Source organism: Elephas maximus, chromosome 18 (assembly GCF_024166365.1).
Source record: "Elephas maximus indicus isolate mEleMax1 chromosome 18, mEleMax1 primary haplotype, whole genome shotgun sequence".
Lineage (NCBI taxonomy): Eukaryota > Metazoa > Chordata > Mammalia > Proboscidea > Elephantidae > Elephas > Elephas maximus.
In genome coordinates, this window is record NC_064836.1 from 63,085,185 (window position 1) to 63,102,798 (window position 17,614).

Below are 17,614 nucleotides of genomic sequence, written 5' to 3' on the forward strand. Positions count from 1 at the left end.
TTGAAAGTAGTCAACAGAACACTACAAAATTGGAATTATAGTAAATTGTGGCCCTGCCCTGTCTTACTCTCCTACTGCCATCTCCACCCTGGAGCTTGTAGGCAAAGAGCTAAGATAAGGTGGGGAGGGATACATTTAAAATATTGGGTCAAGAAGAAATAACTGAAGGAACAGAATTTAAGAGATGTTGAAAAAGGGTCGTTGTCAAAATACAAGGAAAGTGGTTAAGCTTGGAAAAGAGAAGGTAGGTTTCTTGACGTATTGGAAAATAGAGACAGGGATGACAGGAAGGGAAGAAAAGTTGTGAAAATATCACCTAACTCTCTTCATTAGCACTGTAGGATATAAAGGTATTTTAGTGTATGGATGGGAAGATCTGGGCGGAGATAGCATCTGGCACTGATAGGGAGGGGTAAGTTCACTCAGGAAAACCAGTAGAGGTCATATTGTTGTTTGCCACTGATTTGATTCTGATCCATAGCAACCCTATAACACAGAGTAGAGCTACCCCATAAGCTGGTGAATTCAAACTGCTGACCTTTTAGTTAACAGTCAAGCTCTTAACCACTGCATCACCAGGGCTCTGGTTTAGAGGTCATATAGCTTCGGGTGCCCCCTCGATGGTCTGAGAGTCTGGTGGGGCCCAAAGCATTTACTTTGAACAAAATTAGAGTGTTCAAAGCAGGCCTGAGCCGCCTGGATACCACAGCTAGGAATAATAGAATAGGACTATAGTTCTGTCTTGTTCATTTTAGGAAGTGAGGCTTTAAGAGATTGACTCAAGACACGACCTAACCCTGCAGACGGAGTCCTGCCTCATTAACATAACTGCCTCTAATCCTGCCTCATTAACATCACAGAGGTTAGGATTTACAACACACAGGGTAATTTCATAAAATCACAAAATGGTGGACAACCACACAACACTGGCAATCATGGCTGGCCAAGCTGACACACATTTTTCTCCCAGTTGCTCAAGGCTAGAGGTCATATACCAAAAAACCCTTTGCCACTGAGTCGATTCTGACTCATAGTGACCCTATAGGACAGAGTTCAGAGTTCTGGTGGATTTGAACTGCTGACCTTTTGGTTAGCAGCCCTAGCTCTTAACCACTATGCCACCAGGGTTTTCAGAGGTCATATAGCCTTGAGCAATTGAGAAAAAAAAAAAAAGGTTATCAAGGCAGGGTACTGAGATAGACAAGTAAGATTTCTGGCAGTCTGAAGAAAGAGGTAGAACAATACCTGCCATAAATATTCACTGGACTGGTGACACCAATTTCAAAATCTATATATGATTTGTCAGAAACTACTCTAGAGCTTTATTTCTCTCATTTAATCATCTAACAACCTTGCAAATTAGGTATTCTCATTTCCATTTTACAGATGGGGTACTTGGATTGGGAACTTGGACTCAGAGACAGTAATCTGTATAAGCCATGTAAGAGTTCAGTTCACGGTTACATAAATTAGTAAATGACAGAGAGTAATTTTAAACTTAGGTCTATTTAGGCTCAGATGGTTGTATTCCCTGGGTACTTTAGGCTTGCCAGTACCCTCCCTACTTTTACTAGAATTTGAAACTATATATTTAAGTAGAAACTGGCTGGACACACAGGTCCCTACACATTATGGAACGATTTTTTTTTTCTCCTATAGGAGCATACCTGTCATTTCTTCTCCAAAGAATGAAAATGCAGATATTATATATCTTTTTAAATAGAATAAAATATGTCATGAAACAGCCTATAGAACACCATTTTCATCTTGGGGAAACCAAATATCTAACAATCTATGTATCTAAATATTCTGTGAAAGTCACAGCAAAATGTTAACACTGGTTAGCTTTGGGTGGTGAGTTTGAGATCTTACTTTCTTCATCTTGTCCCTTTTTCAGTGTTTTTCACCTTTTCTACAGTGAACATATATTTCTTTTTGTAAACATAAACCTCTACAGTACATATACAATTCCATTTCACATTTTATGTGACAGTGATAAACATTATACAGATTAAAACGTCACTGTCATCTGAACGATTGAGATAATTTTGGAAATGATTTTTTTATTCCTAGTACTTATGATAATTGGCCCAGTGGTTAAGAGTTACCACTGCTAACCAAAAGGTGGGCGGTTCGAATCCACCAGCCGCTCCTTGGAAACCCTATGGGGCAGTTCTACTCTGTCCTGTACGGTTGCTATAAGTCGGAATCCACACGACAGCAAGGACATTTTTGTTTGTTTTATTGGGGCAATGCTCTGTATTCGCGCGACCAAAGACTGACAGAATCCCAGAAGATTACTATCCCGGCTTCATAAAAGAAAACAAAAGACGACACAAGATCTGAGCTTCCTGGATCTCGGTTGGGGATTTTGGAGTAAGACCAGCAGCATCCTCTGTTTTTGTACAGATAGATCCCGGCACCTGGGAGGAGTCTGATCCCTCAGTTTAATCTCTGGACGCTCCTGTTGCCAGGTTACGAGAACCGCCTTCCCCGAGCTCCGCCTCCTTCACTTAGACCACGCCCCATTTTTCTTTCCACCTCCCTGGCATGGGCGGGGCGCTGGGCTCCTTCAGCCACTCAGAAGCCCCCCCTGGGGGCCCTCGAATGATAATTGGAGAGACTCCTGGGCGGGGCTTGGGGAGGATCTTCCGCGCGGCGGGGAAACGTCAGCACGTCGACGCGGGGGTTTGCTTTGGCCGGAGTCCGCTATCCCTGCTCCTGGGTATCTGCGCTTTTGGCCCCGCGGTGCCTGGGGACGAGGGTCGCTGTCGTCTGTTCGCAGACCGGCGCCGTTAGCAGGGCTTGGTGCTCGGAACAGCAGCCTTCACCTCCTTCGCAGCTTCTCTTCCGGGCCTATCTGCTTCAGGGTCCCCGCGGAGCGGCTGCCCCCGTCCCGGACTTGGCCCGGATCAGTCAGGGGCCCATCCCCTCTCCGGGCTCGGATGGGAGGCGGCGGGAGCAGCGGCCTGGGATGTTCAGTCTGATGGCCAATTGCTGCAGCTGGCTCAAGCGGTGGCGGGAACCCGTCAGGTAGGCTGGAGCCGGCTCGCCCGGCGCCCTCCCGGGGTTTGGGGACGGCTGCCCTAGAGGGCGGGGTGGGGCGCCGCCTCTCCTCTCAGCCCCAAGACGAGTCCCTCCCGGCCCGCGGGGGATGCTTTCGCTCCCGGCTTGGCTCGGTTTTTGTCCCGGGAGGGAGAGAGAGATGTTTGAAGGTGAGTGCAGCCTTACTGCCTGGTTGCCTTTGGGATAAGTTCTGATCAACAGTGCTTATTATTTAACTTTACTAAATAGGATTATAAATAAACAGTATTTAAATGGCTTCGCATTTTTAAAGTTGTGTGTGTGTATATATTTGTGAACGTGTGTAGTTGGAAACTATTCGTTGTGTTTTCCCTCTGAAGCAATATCCACACATTCCTTTTCAACACACATACACCCACACACGCGGTTTTGTTGGAGGACTTGGGCTTGAAATTGGCTCCACTACTTAATCATATGACTTAACCATTTGGGCCGCACCTTCCTCGTATGTTAAATGGGGGTAATTATCTTTGCTTTAGGGGTGTTGTATTAAATGAGAATAACAGCAAAGTGTTTATTACTAGGCTGTAGTGCAGCTTCTATTTTCATGTGGACTCTCTTAATTGAAAGGGTCCACTTCTTAATATTTCATTTTGATAAAGCTAGATGTATTAATATTTCTTGCCTGCTACTTGATACTCATTCATTCAACAAACATTTGTTGTGTGTATGCCATGTGCTAGGCACTGTGTATTAGAAAGACGTCAGTGAAAAGGATGCCTTTAAAATCCAGTGGCCCAACCTGTTATGAGACCTTGAGTTTGTTACTCTTTGTAAATAATGTTGACTTTATATAGTTCTACTCCAGAATTAGGCCAAGGGTAAAACACTGCAAAGGTTTTTTTTTTTTTTTTCATATCATTAACATTTCAATAGCAGTGCTGTAAGGATGAACCATCCTTTCATGAATAAATCAGGAAAAAAAAAACAAACCCATCGCCATCCAGTTTGTTCTGACTCAGTGACCCTATAGGGAAATGCTCCACTTATAGTGAAAATACATATATACTGTTGGAAAATAAACTTGCTTTAAATGAAACTTTTGAAATTCGCGATCTGTTAACTCTAACTAGATTTGAGTGTTCACTCTTTACCCCACTGCGTTGGATAACATAGGAAAGCATTCACTATGTAAACATAAGTGTTATGATCTGCTTTAAGAGTCAAAGATGTGTTTGTGTGTGTACACTGATTTGTTTTAATCACTCTTTGATTCCAGAGTCTCTACTGAGACTTGAGTGGCAGACATAATAGATGGCCCCTCATGTTTTTCTTTGCATCTGCTTTTTTAAAAATGTATTTGATTTTATAAGAGGGCATTATTGCATATGACCTCTTAAGAAGGCAAAACACTCAAAAAAGTTTGCAGTCCCAAGAAGGAGTTTTCAGTTTAATTCATTATGCTTAGTGTCTACTTCTCTTAGCAGCTATAGTATAATCTCTGAGACGATTTGCTTAAAGAAAAGACATTTCAGAGAAAGGCGAATAGATTTCCAAGTAGAATGGATAATTAGATTTTATTAATACAGCAAAATTGAAATCCAGCTGTATAACTTCAAGTGTACTTTCTTTAATAAATAACATCTACTGTCCAGTAAGGTAGCAACTAGCCACACAGGGCTTTTGAGCATTTGAAATGTGGCTAGTCTGAATTGAGATGTTGTAAGTGTGTAATACATACTGGATTTTGAAGACTTAGTATGCAAAAAAAAAAAAAAAAGTAAAATATCTCATCAGTCATTTTTTTTTTTTTAAGTTTGATTACAGGTTAAAGTAACTTTTGCATATATCGCATTAAATAAAATATATTATTAGAATTAGTATCACCTGTTTTTATTTTTTTAACGCAGCTACTAGAAAATTTAAACTTTGGTGTTTGGTTCACATTCTATTTCTATTGGAATTTGTCGATCTAGGTAATTTCTACGTAAACATCTCTCATTGTTGATTAGAGCTAACTGTCAAAAGACTTGAAAACAAGTTAGATTATACCTGTATTTTTAAGTAACCTCGTTCTATAAGTGGTCTGTAATGGTGGCTGAATTAAATATTTACTAAATTTCATTTATAGTTTGATCACCACTTAGCAATAATAATCCTTACGTAAACAACATTAGCAGAGAGTTCCACTTATTTTACTGGAATAAATTAGAGGTGAGCAACTGGATTGTAAACATGGATAAAAACGTGTGCTTTTATGATGTGGTATTCTGTTTTTTTTTTTTCAAAAGAAGTTTTCTTTTTGAGTATTATCTTTATGCTTTCTGAAGAATTTTTAAAGGTTTAGGCTATGTTGTTCTTCATTGAGGAGTACCTGGGTGGTGCAGATGGTCAAGCACTGAACTACTAACAGAAAGGTTGGTTCAGACCCACCCAGAAATGCCTCAGAAGTAAGGGCTGGCGATCTGCTTTTGAAAGTTCACAGCCTTGAAAACACTATGAAGTGCAGCTCTACTCTGTACACTTGGAGCCGCCATGAGTCCATATTGACTGGACAGCAGCTAACAACAATAACAAGGTTCCTCATTGAGATTCCTTTTCACGTTTGTATTTTACGAAGATATTTGCAATTGTGAGGAGTGTGTGCGAGAGAGAAGGTAATTAATGATTATTAATACAATATGTTCTGAGATCACTTTGCTAATTTATCTAACATATTTTGTACCCTTTGGAATTACCCACCTGTCCTCACTTAGATGCTGTCCCAATGAGCATATTATTTTTAGAGAGTGGAATCAGAGATTGGATTTAATGTTCAGAATGGGTGAAAAAGATAAGGCAGGAAGCAGAGATGAAGTGTTAAGGCACCAGTTTAGGTCAGATATCAGAACCAGGATGCCAGACAATTCAAGAACGCAGCCAGAGTTAGAATTGCACTTGTGATTGTTAACCACTAGCCAGAACCTGGGAGCCCTGGTGGCACCGTGGTTAAGCGTTCGGCTGCTAACCATAAGGTCAGCAGTTTGAATCCGCCGGCTCTCTTTGGAAACCCTCTATGACAGTTCTGCTCTGTCCTCTAGGGTCACTATGAATTGAAATCAACTTGATGGCAGTGGGTTTTGGTTTTCAGTCAGAACCTGAACCTAGATTTTCAAGCTAAGTATATTAGTCTTGAACAGACTAAATGCCAGGACTCTACAGATAAGTGATTGCTCCTAAAGACGTAGTGTGGTGTAGTGGGTGTTTGCTTTTTTTAATGTTTTATTTTGAGCCCGTAGTACAATTAGCCATAGCACAATGATTAAAACTAAGAAAATTAATGTATTTAATCATTAATCATTCCCTGTGCTTTGGTGAGATTCCATATATAAATATCTTTGGAAATGGAATTCTTGGTCAAATGGTATGAAAAAGTTTAAGATATTTGATAATATTGCCAAATCGCTCTTCAGAAAGTGTATTCCTTTTTTTTTTTTTTTTTTAACTGATTTCTTATCAGCAGTGTAGGAGGGTAGCTTTTCCTTCCAAAAAATGGAGAGTCATAATATTTTTGTCTTTGCCAGGTTAAGGTGAAAATGCTGTCTCCTTTTAGTTGCTATTTCTTTGATTTCAGTCTTTTTTTTTTTTTTTTTTTTAAGAAATAGGCAACAAATCTTTGAAACTCCAACCATCCTATTCATTTTCCACCATCCCTCCCCAGAGATAACCACTACCTTGAACTAGTTTCTTGTCCATCTGTTTTTTTCAGAGGCACATTTCAGCCCACCAGAGCTTTACTTAAAACTTATTGGTCAATTATTGTTTATCGTGGCCAATCCTAAAAGAAGACTCCGATGTCACACTAAGCAGTATGGATCGATGTTTTCTGTACATCAGTGTAGTATAAAGCAAAGCTTACTGTGACGTGGTATGTCATCTCTGTATGAACTTCTTTAGTGGGGGCTGTTCTCGGTAAATATAACTGGAATTTTTAGACCATTTATAGAAACTGCTGAGTTTCTGACTTCCTAATTCAATGGTACATACAGGTTAGAAAGGATCATCTGATGTGCCATGTACAGAACTGGAATGTCTTGTATTTCTTTTCATCCTCTACAACATCTTGCTTAAACATAGTAAGAATCATGGAAATTTAGGGTAGAAAGGGGCCTAGAGATACTCTGATTCTATCCTTTATACTTCTGGACTGAAAAAACTGGCACTCAGAATTTCAATTGATCCAGACTTTAAAAGCTATGGTAAGATCACCAAGTTTGATGCTCCCTTTATTTATGAGTACTTCATAAGTGTGGGTAGTGATTTTGATGTAACATTATGCTGGGCTGTACAACCTGACTCAGAATATCAGAAAGTAGTGCACTTGTCACTGAAATCACCATAATTGATTTTTTGGTAAATTTTTTCATTCTCATGATTTTTTGGGTAAGTTGTGCCGGTCTTTCACACATGTATCATAAAACGTGTGTAGGTTACTTTTAAAATTTAGAACTCGATCCATATAGTTTTAAATATTTTTAGTGATATGTTATCTTAGATTTGTATAATATTTTTGAAGTTAGAAATAGCTTTTATGTATTTGATCTATTTCATTTTATTTGAAGTATCTGCCAAGTGAGTTTAAACCTGCAGTTGTTTAAATGACTGCAATAATGTCACTCAGAAAGATTCAGAATTTTAATGTTTTCTGAGTCCAAGTTTAGTACTCTCCAATACCACATTGCTTTTTCTGATACATTATTTTGTATATTTTTTGCATTAAAAAGGGCCCTGCGATAAGATATCCTCACATACTCACTTTTGGGGCCCAGTATGCACTGTGTTGATTTGAACAACAGCAAATGCTAGTCCCTGGAGTACAGGAGTCTTTGTGATGCAGATAGCTAAAATTATATAAGACAGGCCTTTGTTGTTGTGATCTGTTGTTCAGACAGCTGCTTGAACCAAAATCCAAACTAGTTGCTGTGGAGTTGATCTGACTCACAGCGACCCTGTAGGACAGAGTAGAACTGTCCCATAGGGTTTCCAAGGAGCAGCTGCTGGATTCGAATTGCTGACATTGTGGTTAGCAGCCAACCCTTTAACCACTATGCCACCAGGGCTCTGTTTGTTTGCCCTTAGACCTGTCTAATCTTTGGCTGAAGGGTGAACCTCAGAAGTGACTTCAGTACTAAGTTAAAAGGGTTTCTGGGGGCCATACACTCGGGGTTTCTCCAGTCTCTGTCAAACCAGCAAGTCTGGTCTATTTTGTGAATCTGAATTTTGTTCTACATTTTTCTCCCGCCCTGGCTGGGACTATTATGATCCCCGTCAGAGCAGTCTGTGGTAGTTGTTCTGGGCTGTCTGGTGGAGGTTGCGGTAGTTGTGGTGCATTAGTCCTTTGGACTAATCTTTCCCTTGTGACTTTGGTTTTCTTCATTCTCCTTTGTTCCAGCTGGGATAGGACTAGATTGATTTTAGATGGCTGCTCACAGGCTTCTAAGACCTCAGACGCTACTCACCACAATCAGATGCAGAACATTTTCCTTATAAACTACTTTGTGCCAGTTGAGCTGGATGTCACCCAAGACCATGGTCCCCAGCCCTCAGACCATTAATTCAGTTCCTCAGGGAGTTTGGATGTGCCTGTGAAGCTTCAAGGCCTTTGCCTTGGTTAAGTTATGCTGACTTCCCCAGTATGGTGTGCTGTCTTATCTTTCCCCAAAGTTACCACGCATCTACTGTCTAGTTAGTGTTTTTCCTTCCCAACCCCTCCCTCCTTCATAACATCAAAGATTGCCTCTTTCTGTGTGTAAATCTTTTCATAATAGTGGCCTCATACAGTATTCGCCCTTTAGTGATTGACTTACTTCACTTAGTATAAAAACCAAGAACTTAAAGTTACATTTTCATTTTACTTAGTAAATGTAAAATCAGAAAATGTATTTATGGTGTTTCATTCAGGAAAGATGCCTACTGTGTGCCTAGTACATTTGATACCGAGGCTATAGGGTAGATTTAAGATAAGAAGCTCTAGTAGAGGAGACTGAAAGTTTGCATGAGATAAAGTCTAGTTGCTGGTAATTAGCAAGGCTGATCAGGAAGGCCCAGGGGAATCCAGAGTGTTGTGGGCCTGCTTGAAAAGTGGCAGGAGAGGAGGCTGCAGAGTTTGGACCTGATTCTGGCTAGAATAAAGTTAGATTTTTATCAACAGCTTAAAATTCATGATCTTAATTAATCTACACTGGAAGTACTCATTCATCTATGCCAATAAATTTGGAAGACAGCTACCTGGCCAAATGATTGGAAGAGATCCATATTCCTGCTTTTCCAAAGAAAAGTGATCCAATAGGATGTGACACTTATCAAACAATGCCATTAATGTCACATGTAAGCAAAACTTTGCTGGAGAGAAATCAAAACAGTTACAGCTATACATCCACAGGGAACTACCAGAAATTCAAGCTAGATTCAGAAGAAGACATGTAATGAGGAATATCATTGCTGATATCAGATAGATCTTGGCTGAAAGTAGGAAATACCAGAAAGATATTTATCTGTGTTTATTGGCTATGCAAAGGAATTTCACTGTGTGAATGATAACAAATTGTGGATAACATTGTGAAGAATGGGAATTTTGAAACACTTAATTGTGCTCATGCAGAACCTGTACTTGGTCAAGAGGCACTTGTTTGAACAGAACAAGAGGATACTGCCTGGTTTAAAATTGGGAAAGGTGTGCATCAGAGTTGTATCCTTTCACCACACTTATTCAGTCTGTATGATGAGCAAATAATCAGAAAAGCTGGGTGGTATGGAGAAGAGCATGGCATCAAGATTGAAGGAAGACCCATTAACAACCTGCAATATGCAGATGACACAACCTTGCTTGCCAAAAGAGAAGACGACTTGAAGGTCAAAGACTAATGAAGATCAAAGACTATAAGCTTCAGTATAGATTGCATTTCAACATAAAGAAAACTAAATCCTTACAACTGGACCGGTAAGCAACATCAAGATAAATGGAGAAAATATTGAAGTTGTCAAGAATTTCATTTTACCTGGATCTGCAATCAATGCCTGTGGAAGAAGCAGTCAGAAAACCAAACAACGTATTGCATTGGGCAAACCTGCTGCAAAGTACTTCTTCAGAATCTTAAAAACCAAAGATGTCACTTTGATGAGTAAGTTGCACCTGACCCCAGCCATCGTATTTTCAGTTGCGTTATATGCATGTGAAAGCTGGACAGTGGAAAAGGAAGATGGAAGAAGAATTGACGAATTTGGATTATGGTGTTGGTGAAGAATATTGAATATATCATGGAGTGCCAGAAGAACAAATAAATCTGTCTTGAAGTAAGTACAGCCAGAATGCTCCTTAGAAGTAAGGATGGCAAGACGTTGTCTCACTTACTTTGGATATGTAATCAGGAGAGACCAACCTCTGGAGGAGGATATCATGCTTGGTGAAATAGAGGGTCAGCAAAAATGAGGAAGACCCTCAAGATGGAAACCCTGGTGGCGTAGTGGTTAAGAACCAAAAGGTCAGCGATTTGAATCCACCAGGCGTTACTTGGAAACTCTATGGGGAGGTTCTACTCTCTCCTCTAGGGTCACTATGAGTTGGAATTGACTCCCTGGCAACGGATTTTTTTTCCTCAAGAAGACGGAATGTTACAGCGATTGCAATAATGGGCTCAAGCACAGCACTGATTATGAGAATGGCACAGAACTGAGTACCGTTTCATTCAGTTATACGCAGATTCACTATGAGCCGGAGCCGACTCTGTGGCATTTGACAACAAAAACAATCTACCAGCTACTAGGTAGTTGTTCTACCTTCTATTCAGTGAAGAAAGCAGGTTATACCTGAAGTGGACCTAAATCTGGGGGAAAAAATTCCACAATATCTTGAAGTAAAGCAGCCAGAAAGGGCTACCTGATTTGGTGTGTGTTTATAAATGTGTGTAAATTTTATGATATACAAAAGGGCTAAAGTACTTCCTTAAAATTTTAATAATTATTATTACAAACCATTTTATTTAAGCTTTCTGTGGAAACTAACTGTTGACCGACTTATTAGCATCGTAATCTTTGGTAACTTATGCTTGCTTTACTTGCATGGACAGTAGAAAATAAATGGCAGGGTAAAATCACTTTGAACTATCAGGCCGTGCTATATAAATTCAAAGTGTTAGTTACTGTAGAGTTTGGGAAACAATGAGAGCCTTTAGCTCTGAGTTACTTGATTTGAGGTAATTACCAAAGCATACTTTTATTTATAAAACTTTTCAGTATTTGATATTATTCTACAGTATTTGATGTTGTTCATCTCTTTATCCTTTTGGAAACTGTTCCCAGCATTGCCATTTCTTTTGTCTCCTTTTTTCTCTTTGACCACAAATTTAAGGGTTTCTTCAAAACTTCTTGGGATTCTGTGCCCCCGTCCCTGGCTCTTCTCCCTCCTGTACTCTCTCTGGGCTCTTTCATCTGTTCTCATGGTTTAAACTACCACTTATATGACCCATAAACCCTCCTAAACCTCTCCTTCTGCTTCAGAGTTCAACAGTGAGTGAGATGGCACTCTTGCTCTTGAAGGTTCCTCCACAGTCCAGCCCTAGCCCACCTCTCTGGTGTTACCTCTTACACTCTTTATTGAACTTTATACTGTAATAAGTTTAGCTATTGGTTGAGTACTTATCATATGCCACAGGCACTGTGCATGTTACTTGTATTGTCTTATTTAATTTTCATCGCAACTCTATTGGATGTGTATTGTCATTATCTTTATTTTACCGTTGAAATTCTAAGAAGTTCAGTAATATCTCACAGGTCATATAGCTTGGAAATGGCAAACCTGCGACTTGAAATGAGGTCTCTCTAGTACCAAGTTTATGGCTATAAAAGGTCTCACAATCCCTATTATTTAACTTATTATTAGCACAAACATACCATAAATCTTATGATGCCACAGATCTTTCTTTCCACACAGCCCTTCTGGTTTGGTATGTAATCAGAGACTAGGGATAACCATATGTATTAAGAATGAAGTGATCACTCTTAACTTCTGGGAAGGTCACATTATTAACTATTTGATAATACTGGTATCTTAAGTAGAAGTATGCCAAGTTTCCCTTCGACTCGGTTTATTAAATTATGATTGTGCATGAGTCTGACAAGTGTATTCTCTTGTTTAAGGCTGCTCATCTGATGTGTACTCTTAATCCCTGGGTTTATCAGCTCACAATACCTCCCAGTTTTCACTTACCGACTGTAAGTGGTGTGGTGTCTTTTTGTGCAGTGTTCTCTGTGGAATCCTTTCATCTTCTCATTCAGTCTTCCCTTTGCTTGGCAAAATTCTTCACTCTAAGAACTTAGCTCAGAAAGGAGAACAAAGAACACCAAAGACACAAGGTAATTACAAGCCCAGGAGACAGAAAGGACCACATAAATCAGAGACTACATCAGCCTGAGACCAGAACTAGATGGTGTCCAGCTACAACCAATGACCGCCCTGACAGGGAACACAACAGAGAATCCCTGAAGGAGAAGGAGAGCAGTGGGATGCAGACCTCAAATTCTCAAAAAAAAAGACCAGACTTAATGGTCTGAGTTGAGACTAGAAGGACCCCAGAGGTCATGGTCCCCAGACCTTCTGTTAGTCCAAGACAGGAACCACTCCCAAAGCCAGCCTAAGACAGAGGTTGGACTGGACTATAAGATAAAAAATGATACTGGTGAGGAGTGAGCTTCTTGGATCAAGTAGACACATGAGACTATGTGGGCAGCTCCTGGCTAGAGGGGAGAGAAGAAGGCACAGGGGGACAGAAGCTGGCTGAATGGACACCAAAATACAGGGTAGAGAGGAGTGTGCTGTGTCGTTAGGGGGAGAGAAACTAGGAGTATATAGCAAGATGTATATAAATTTTTGTATGAGAGACTGACTTGTTTTGTAAACTTAAAGTGCAATAAAAATTTAAAAAAAAAAAGAAAGAACTTAGCTCATGTATCACCTTGTGTAAGATACTTCCCTGACCTTTTCCCCTATCTCTGGGCTGCGTTCAGATCCCTTGCTCTATATTTCTTTAGCATCGTATGCATATAGGTGGAATTTTCAAAACTATCGTAGCATCATAATGTATTAATATTTATGTTTCAGTTGCTCTCATTGGAGGATGAGCACTTCAGGGTAGAAGCTATGTCTTAGGCATTTTTATATTAACAAGGCCTCGACGGCACTGGGTTCTGGTTTGGGTTAAGGTACTTTCATTGAATGACCATCTGACTGAATAACTAAATGATTGTTTTTATTGTTAGTGTCAGCTTTTGTAAATATAAGACACTATTACAGGACAAAGATGTGGCAGTCTGCTTCTGTAAAGATTATACACAGCCTTGGAAATCCTGTGGGGCAGTTCTGCTCTGTCCTATAGAGTCTTATGAGTCAGGATCAACTCAATGACAATGGATAAAACACTGTTTATCTTAGGCTGGGTTCTCTAAAGAAAAAAAAAAATTTTTTTTTTTCTTTATGCATAGTGTAAATACATATAGAGAGATTTATATTAAGGAAACTGTTCATGCGATTGTAGGGGCTGGAATGTCCCAAGTCCTTAGGTCAGGATAGAGTCCTTTCCCAATTCATGGAGCTGCAGAAGCTGGTGAACCCAAGATGAGTGGTTGGAGAGCAGGTTGTGATGGTCAAGGAATCCCCAAGGTTGGCAGGCAAGACCGCAAGGTTTCTCCTGAGTCAGCTGCACAGGCTGGCGAACCCAAGACAGGCAGGTCGGGGAGCAGGACTCTTGCTCGCAGGCTGTGAAGATTGACAAATGCCAAGATGGACAGGTAAGCTGCTAGTTCAAGTTCCAAGAAGCAGAGGTCAGAGAAGAGACAGCTGCTGGATCCAGAACAAGCCAATGACCTTTACAGGGCAAGCAGGAAGGAAGTAGGTGGCAGAAGGTGGACAGATGAAGGCTGAGGGGGTGGTGAGGCGCCACAGGCCCCACCCCTGCTGGTACACTCAGCAGATTCCATCATGGGGGTGATCACATACCAGATTTAAACGGGAAAGTGATCACATTATGCAACTGCCAAAAGACTGAGAATCATGGCTCAGTCAAGTTGTCACACAATCTTAACCATCACACTATTTTATTAATTTTTTCAATTTGAAAGGCTAATTGCATTTGGTAAGTTATAAGACTAAAAGACTTAGATAATCTTCCATCTTTCTATTGCCATACAGTATCTCAACCAACAGTTCCTAATCAGTAATAATTTACTGTATTTTTAAAAGCTGTAACGACATCTACATTTTAACATGTATTAAATAGACTGTACGTTGTTATTGTTTTCACAGTTGTATATGATTTGAGAGGGGATAGATGTTGACCTTTTAAACCCATTCTATTCTGAAAGTATAAATTTAATTCTTTGTTATCAAGCATTGCAGTGAATCATGCTGTGATTTTTATTCATATTGCTAATGTCCTGTTTATTCATTAAAGCTTTAATTACTTCAAATATTTAATTAAAGCCATTTTTTCAAGTACATGGCATAATAATCTTAAAAATTAAGTATTGGCAAGGGTAGTCAAAGTAAAAATAGAAATCTAGAGAAACTTATGTTTTGCCAGTCTCAGCATGGTTATAATTTTCCAAAGTGATTTTCGCCTTTGAAGGACTTTTCTTTGTTTGAACCTAATATCCTGCAAAAAAAAAAAAAAAAAAAAGGAACACTTTTAAGGTAAAAGCTAACATCCTTAAGTAGCTTTAAGGGCAGTGTTTCAAAATGGGTAGTAGTAATTATTTGGGAGTGTTTTTATTGTTGTTTAATTGAGATCTTGACGAGAATGGAGAAAAATAAAAAGCAAAACTTAACATGACTCCTGTGTAATAAAGAAGGAGGTGCCATTTCACTTAAAAATAGCATATTTGGGATTTTTTTTTTCTTTGCTTGGGGTCAGAAAGAATATGAAAAGGTTCCATGTTGATTCTAGTACCGGCTGACCCACCTGATGTATATTTTATATTTGTGGTACAGCCTTCCATGATGTCTAGAGTAGGTTCTGTCCGCCCGCTGTGTCTTCCTGTGGCTGTCTGTGCTTGCCCTCACAACAGTCATCGCACTTTACTGTAATTACGTCTCTAATGCCTATTTTTTTTTGCTAGTTTCTAAGGTTTATGAAGTTTAGGAATTATGGATGTTTGTCTGACTGTATAACCCAGTGCCGTTGAGTCCTACAGGGTCGCTATGAGCCACTGTATAAGAGGTGTCTGATAAGTAGTTCTTGAATAAATGATCCAAAGAAGCAGAAAACAGAAATTTGTTCCCAAAAGTAATGGTTCTGGTTCATGGTGATATTTGAAACACTATTAATCTTGAAATGCATTGTAAGTCATTAAAGAGTAATTTAATTAGCTTTACTATTAAGATTATTTTAGTCATATTCATTTTAAGTCTAGTAACTTGAATTACCTATAATATTTATTTTAAATGATACATTATCCATGTTTTCTGGGTAGTCATTTACTATATCTTGTTTAGGAAAATAGTTTATACTTAAATTTTCTTTGAAATTTAGTAATTATTAATACTTCAGACAGAATAATGAAGTTATACTCTAAATATCTCACAGCTGACTTAATAAGTAAATTTATATTTTTCAAAGTTGATGACGAAGGTAAAATTTCCACGTGGATAGAAGTATCTAGACCTCACATACTACCTCATCTTCTTAAATTCATAATTTGCCTGTGGATCCCTTGGACGTCCCCACTGAGCCTGACGCTGGCACACTGGGGATGGGCTCGGGATGCTGCTTGTTGCTGCTTGCTCTTTTCTGGAACTGATGCAAATGGAGCTATATTTCAGTTCATCACCCTAGAGGGTAAGGGATGGTTAAAACATTTAGACAAGACGAAGGTTCCTCGGTAACAAAGGAAATTTATGTGGAGAGTAAATTCATTTCACTCACATGAAAGCCGAAGTCCTTACCATGACGTGTCCCCTAACGTGTCTCTAACCTCTGGTTCTTCTGCTCTGCCCCTTTCTTACTCAGCTTCACCACACTGGCCTCCTTACCGGCACGTGGACATTCCTGTATGCTCCTGCCTTAGTGACTTTGCACCAGCCGTTCTCTCTTGCCTCAGATACTTCCATGATTAACTCTCCCCTTGAAGACTTTGCTCACATTTCACCTTTTCAATGAGGCCTTTGCTGACCAGTCTGTATAAAGCTGCAACTTGCTCACATTTCCACTCTTGGTCCCCTTTCCTCTGCTGTACACTATTTTTTTTTTTTTTTCCGTAGAACATAATCACCTACTTAATCACATACTACATGACTTACGGAAACCCTGGTGGCATTGTGGTTAAGAGCTATGGCTGCTAACCAAAAGGTTGGCGGTTCGAATCCAGCTGGAGTTCCTTGGAAACCCTATGGGGCACTTCTACTCTGTCCTGTAGGGTCACTGTGAGTTGGAATCAACTTGATGGTAGTGGATTTGGCTTTTTGGCTTTATATGACTTATAATTTACTTATAAGTCATTATCATTATTACCTGTCTCCCACCTCTAGGATCTAAGAATGTAAGGGCAGAGTTTCTTTGTGTGTCTGTTTTTGATTTTTGTTTCTTCTTCCTTTTTTCTTTTTTCAAATGTATAGCTCAAGTTCCTAGAACAGTGTCTGGCATACAGAAGATGATCAGTAATTATTTTGTTTAATAAATGAAGAATTTGTCTTTTGCAAGACTGAGTTTGTTCTTCCTCAACTTGTGACCCATAACTGGACTGCCTTACACTCTCACCTCTGGCCTTTCTCTTTCTTGTATGGACGGCCTCTCTGAATACCTCTGGAATCAAAACATAAAAAAGGCCAGATGCAAGAGAGCCAGGTCTAGAACACTCATCCTGCCATCCAGGTTTTTTTTTTTTAACCATTCTTGGGCTGATCACCAATGAGGAATGACTGCCTTTGGCAGAAAACCTACCTTACGCTGTGGTCTTAACTGAACAACTGTTTCAGAAAATAACATCTAATTACACTGACTTTCTATATTCCCAAGGAAATTCTAGCTCCCAGATCATGTTGGTTATGAACTGCTCACCTCTCCTGTATTTTACAAAGATTCAGCCTAGAACAGAAATGAACTTTTACCAGCTGATTTAATGATGGACTGAAGTGCCAAGCCAATAAAATAAAAAACCAAACCTGTTACTGTGGAGTCAATTCCGACTTACAGCGATCCTGTAGGACAGAATAGAACTGCCCCATAGGGTTTCCAAGGAGCGGCTGGTGGATTTGAACTGCTGACCTTTTGGTTAGCAGCCAGGTTCTAAACCATTGTACCACCAGGCTCTGTCAAGTTAATAGGACCAGTATATAAGTTTTCTCCTTTATACCTGTCCTAGGTTCAAGATGTCCCTAGGAGTCGGGTGACATAAGTTCTGGTTCATACTCTCTCTCTGTGTCGTTGGACGAATGGCTTCCCCGGGCTTATGTTTCTTCAGTTGTAAAATTGAACCAGACCGTATCTGTGGAGTTTAGCTATATCATCAGAAACATATTAAACTTTATAATTATTGGAATTCTCTTTCAAAATATGTTAGCGCT

General features: G+C 39.7%; 1 protein-coding gene across 2 annotated transcripts in view; it reads left to right on the forward strand.

Annotated features, from left to right (window-relative positions):
• Window positions 1–2,673: 2,673 nt before the first annotated feature.
• The window catches only part of ARL13B (ADP ribosylation factor like GTPase 13B), a 90,615-nt gene continuing 75,674 nt past the window's right edge, over window positions 2,674–17,614 (forward strand). The window contains exon 1 of one of the 2 annotated variants that reach the window (XM_049857820.1): window positions 2,674–3,033. In XM_049857820.1, coding sequence (XP_049713777.1) covers window positions 2,975–3,033 — 59 coding nt within the window. In that variant the 5' untranslated portion in view covers window positions 2,674–2,974. The remainder of the gene's footprint in view (window positions 3,034–17,614) is intronic. The other variant, XM_049857821.1, reaches the window with a different exon arrangement.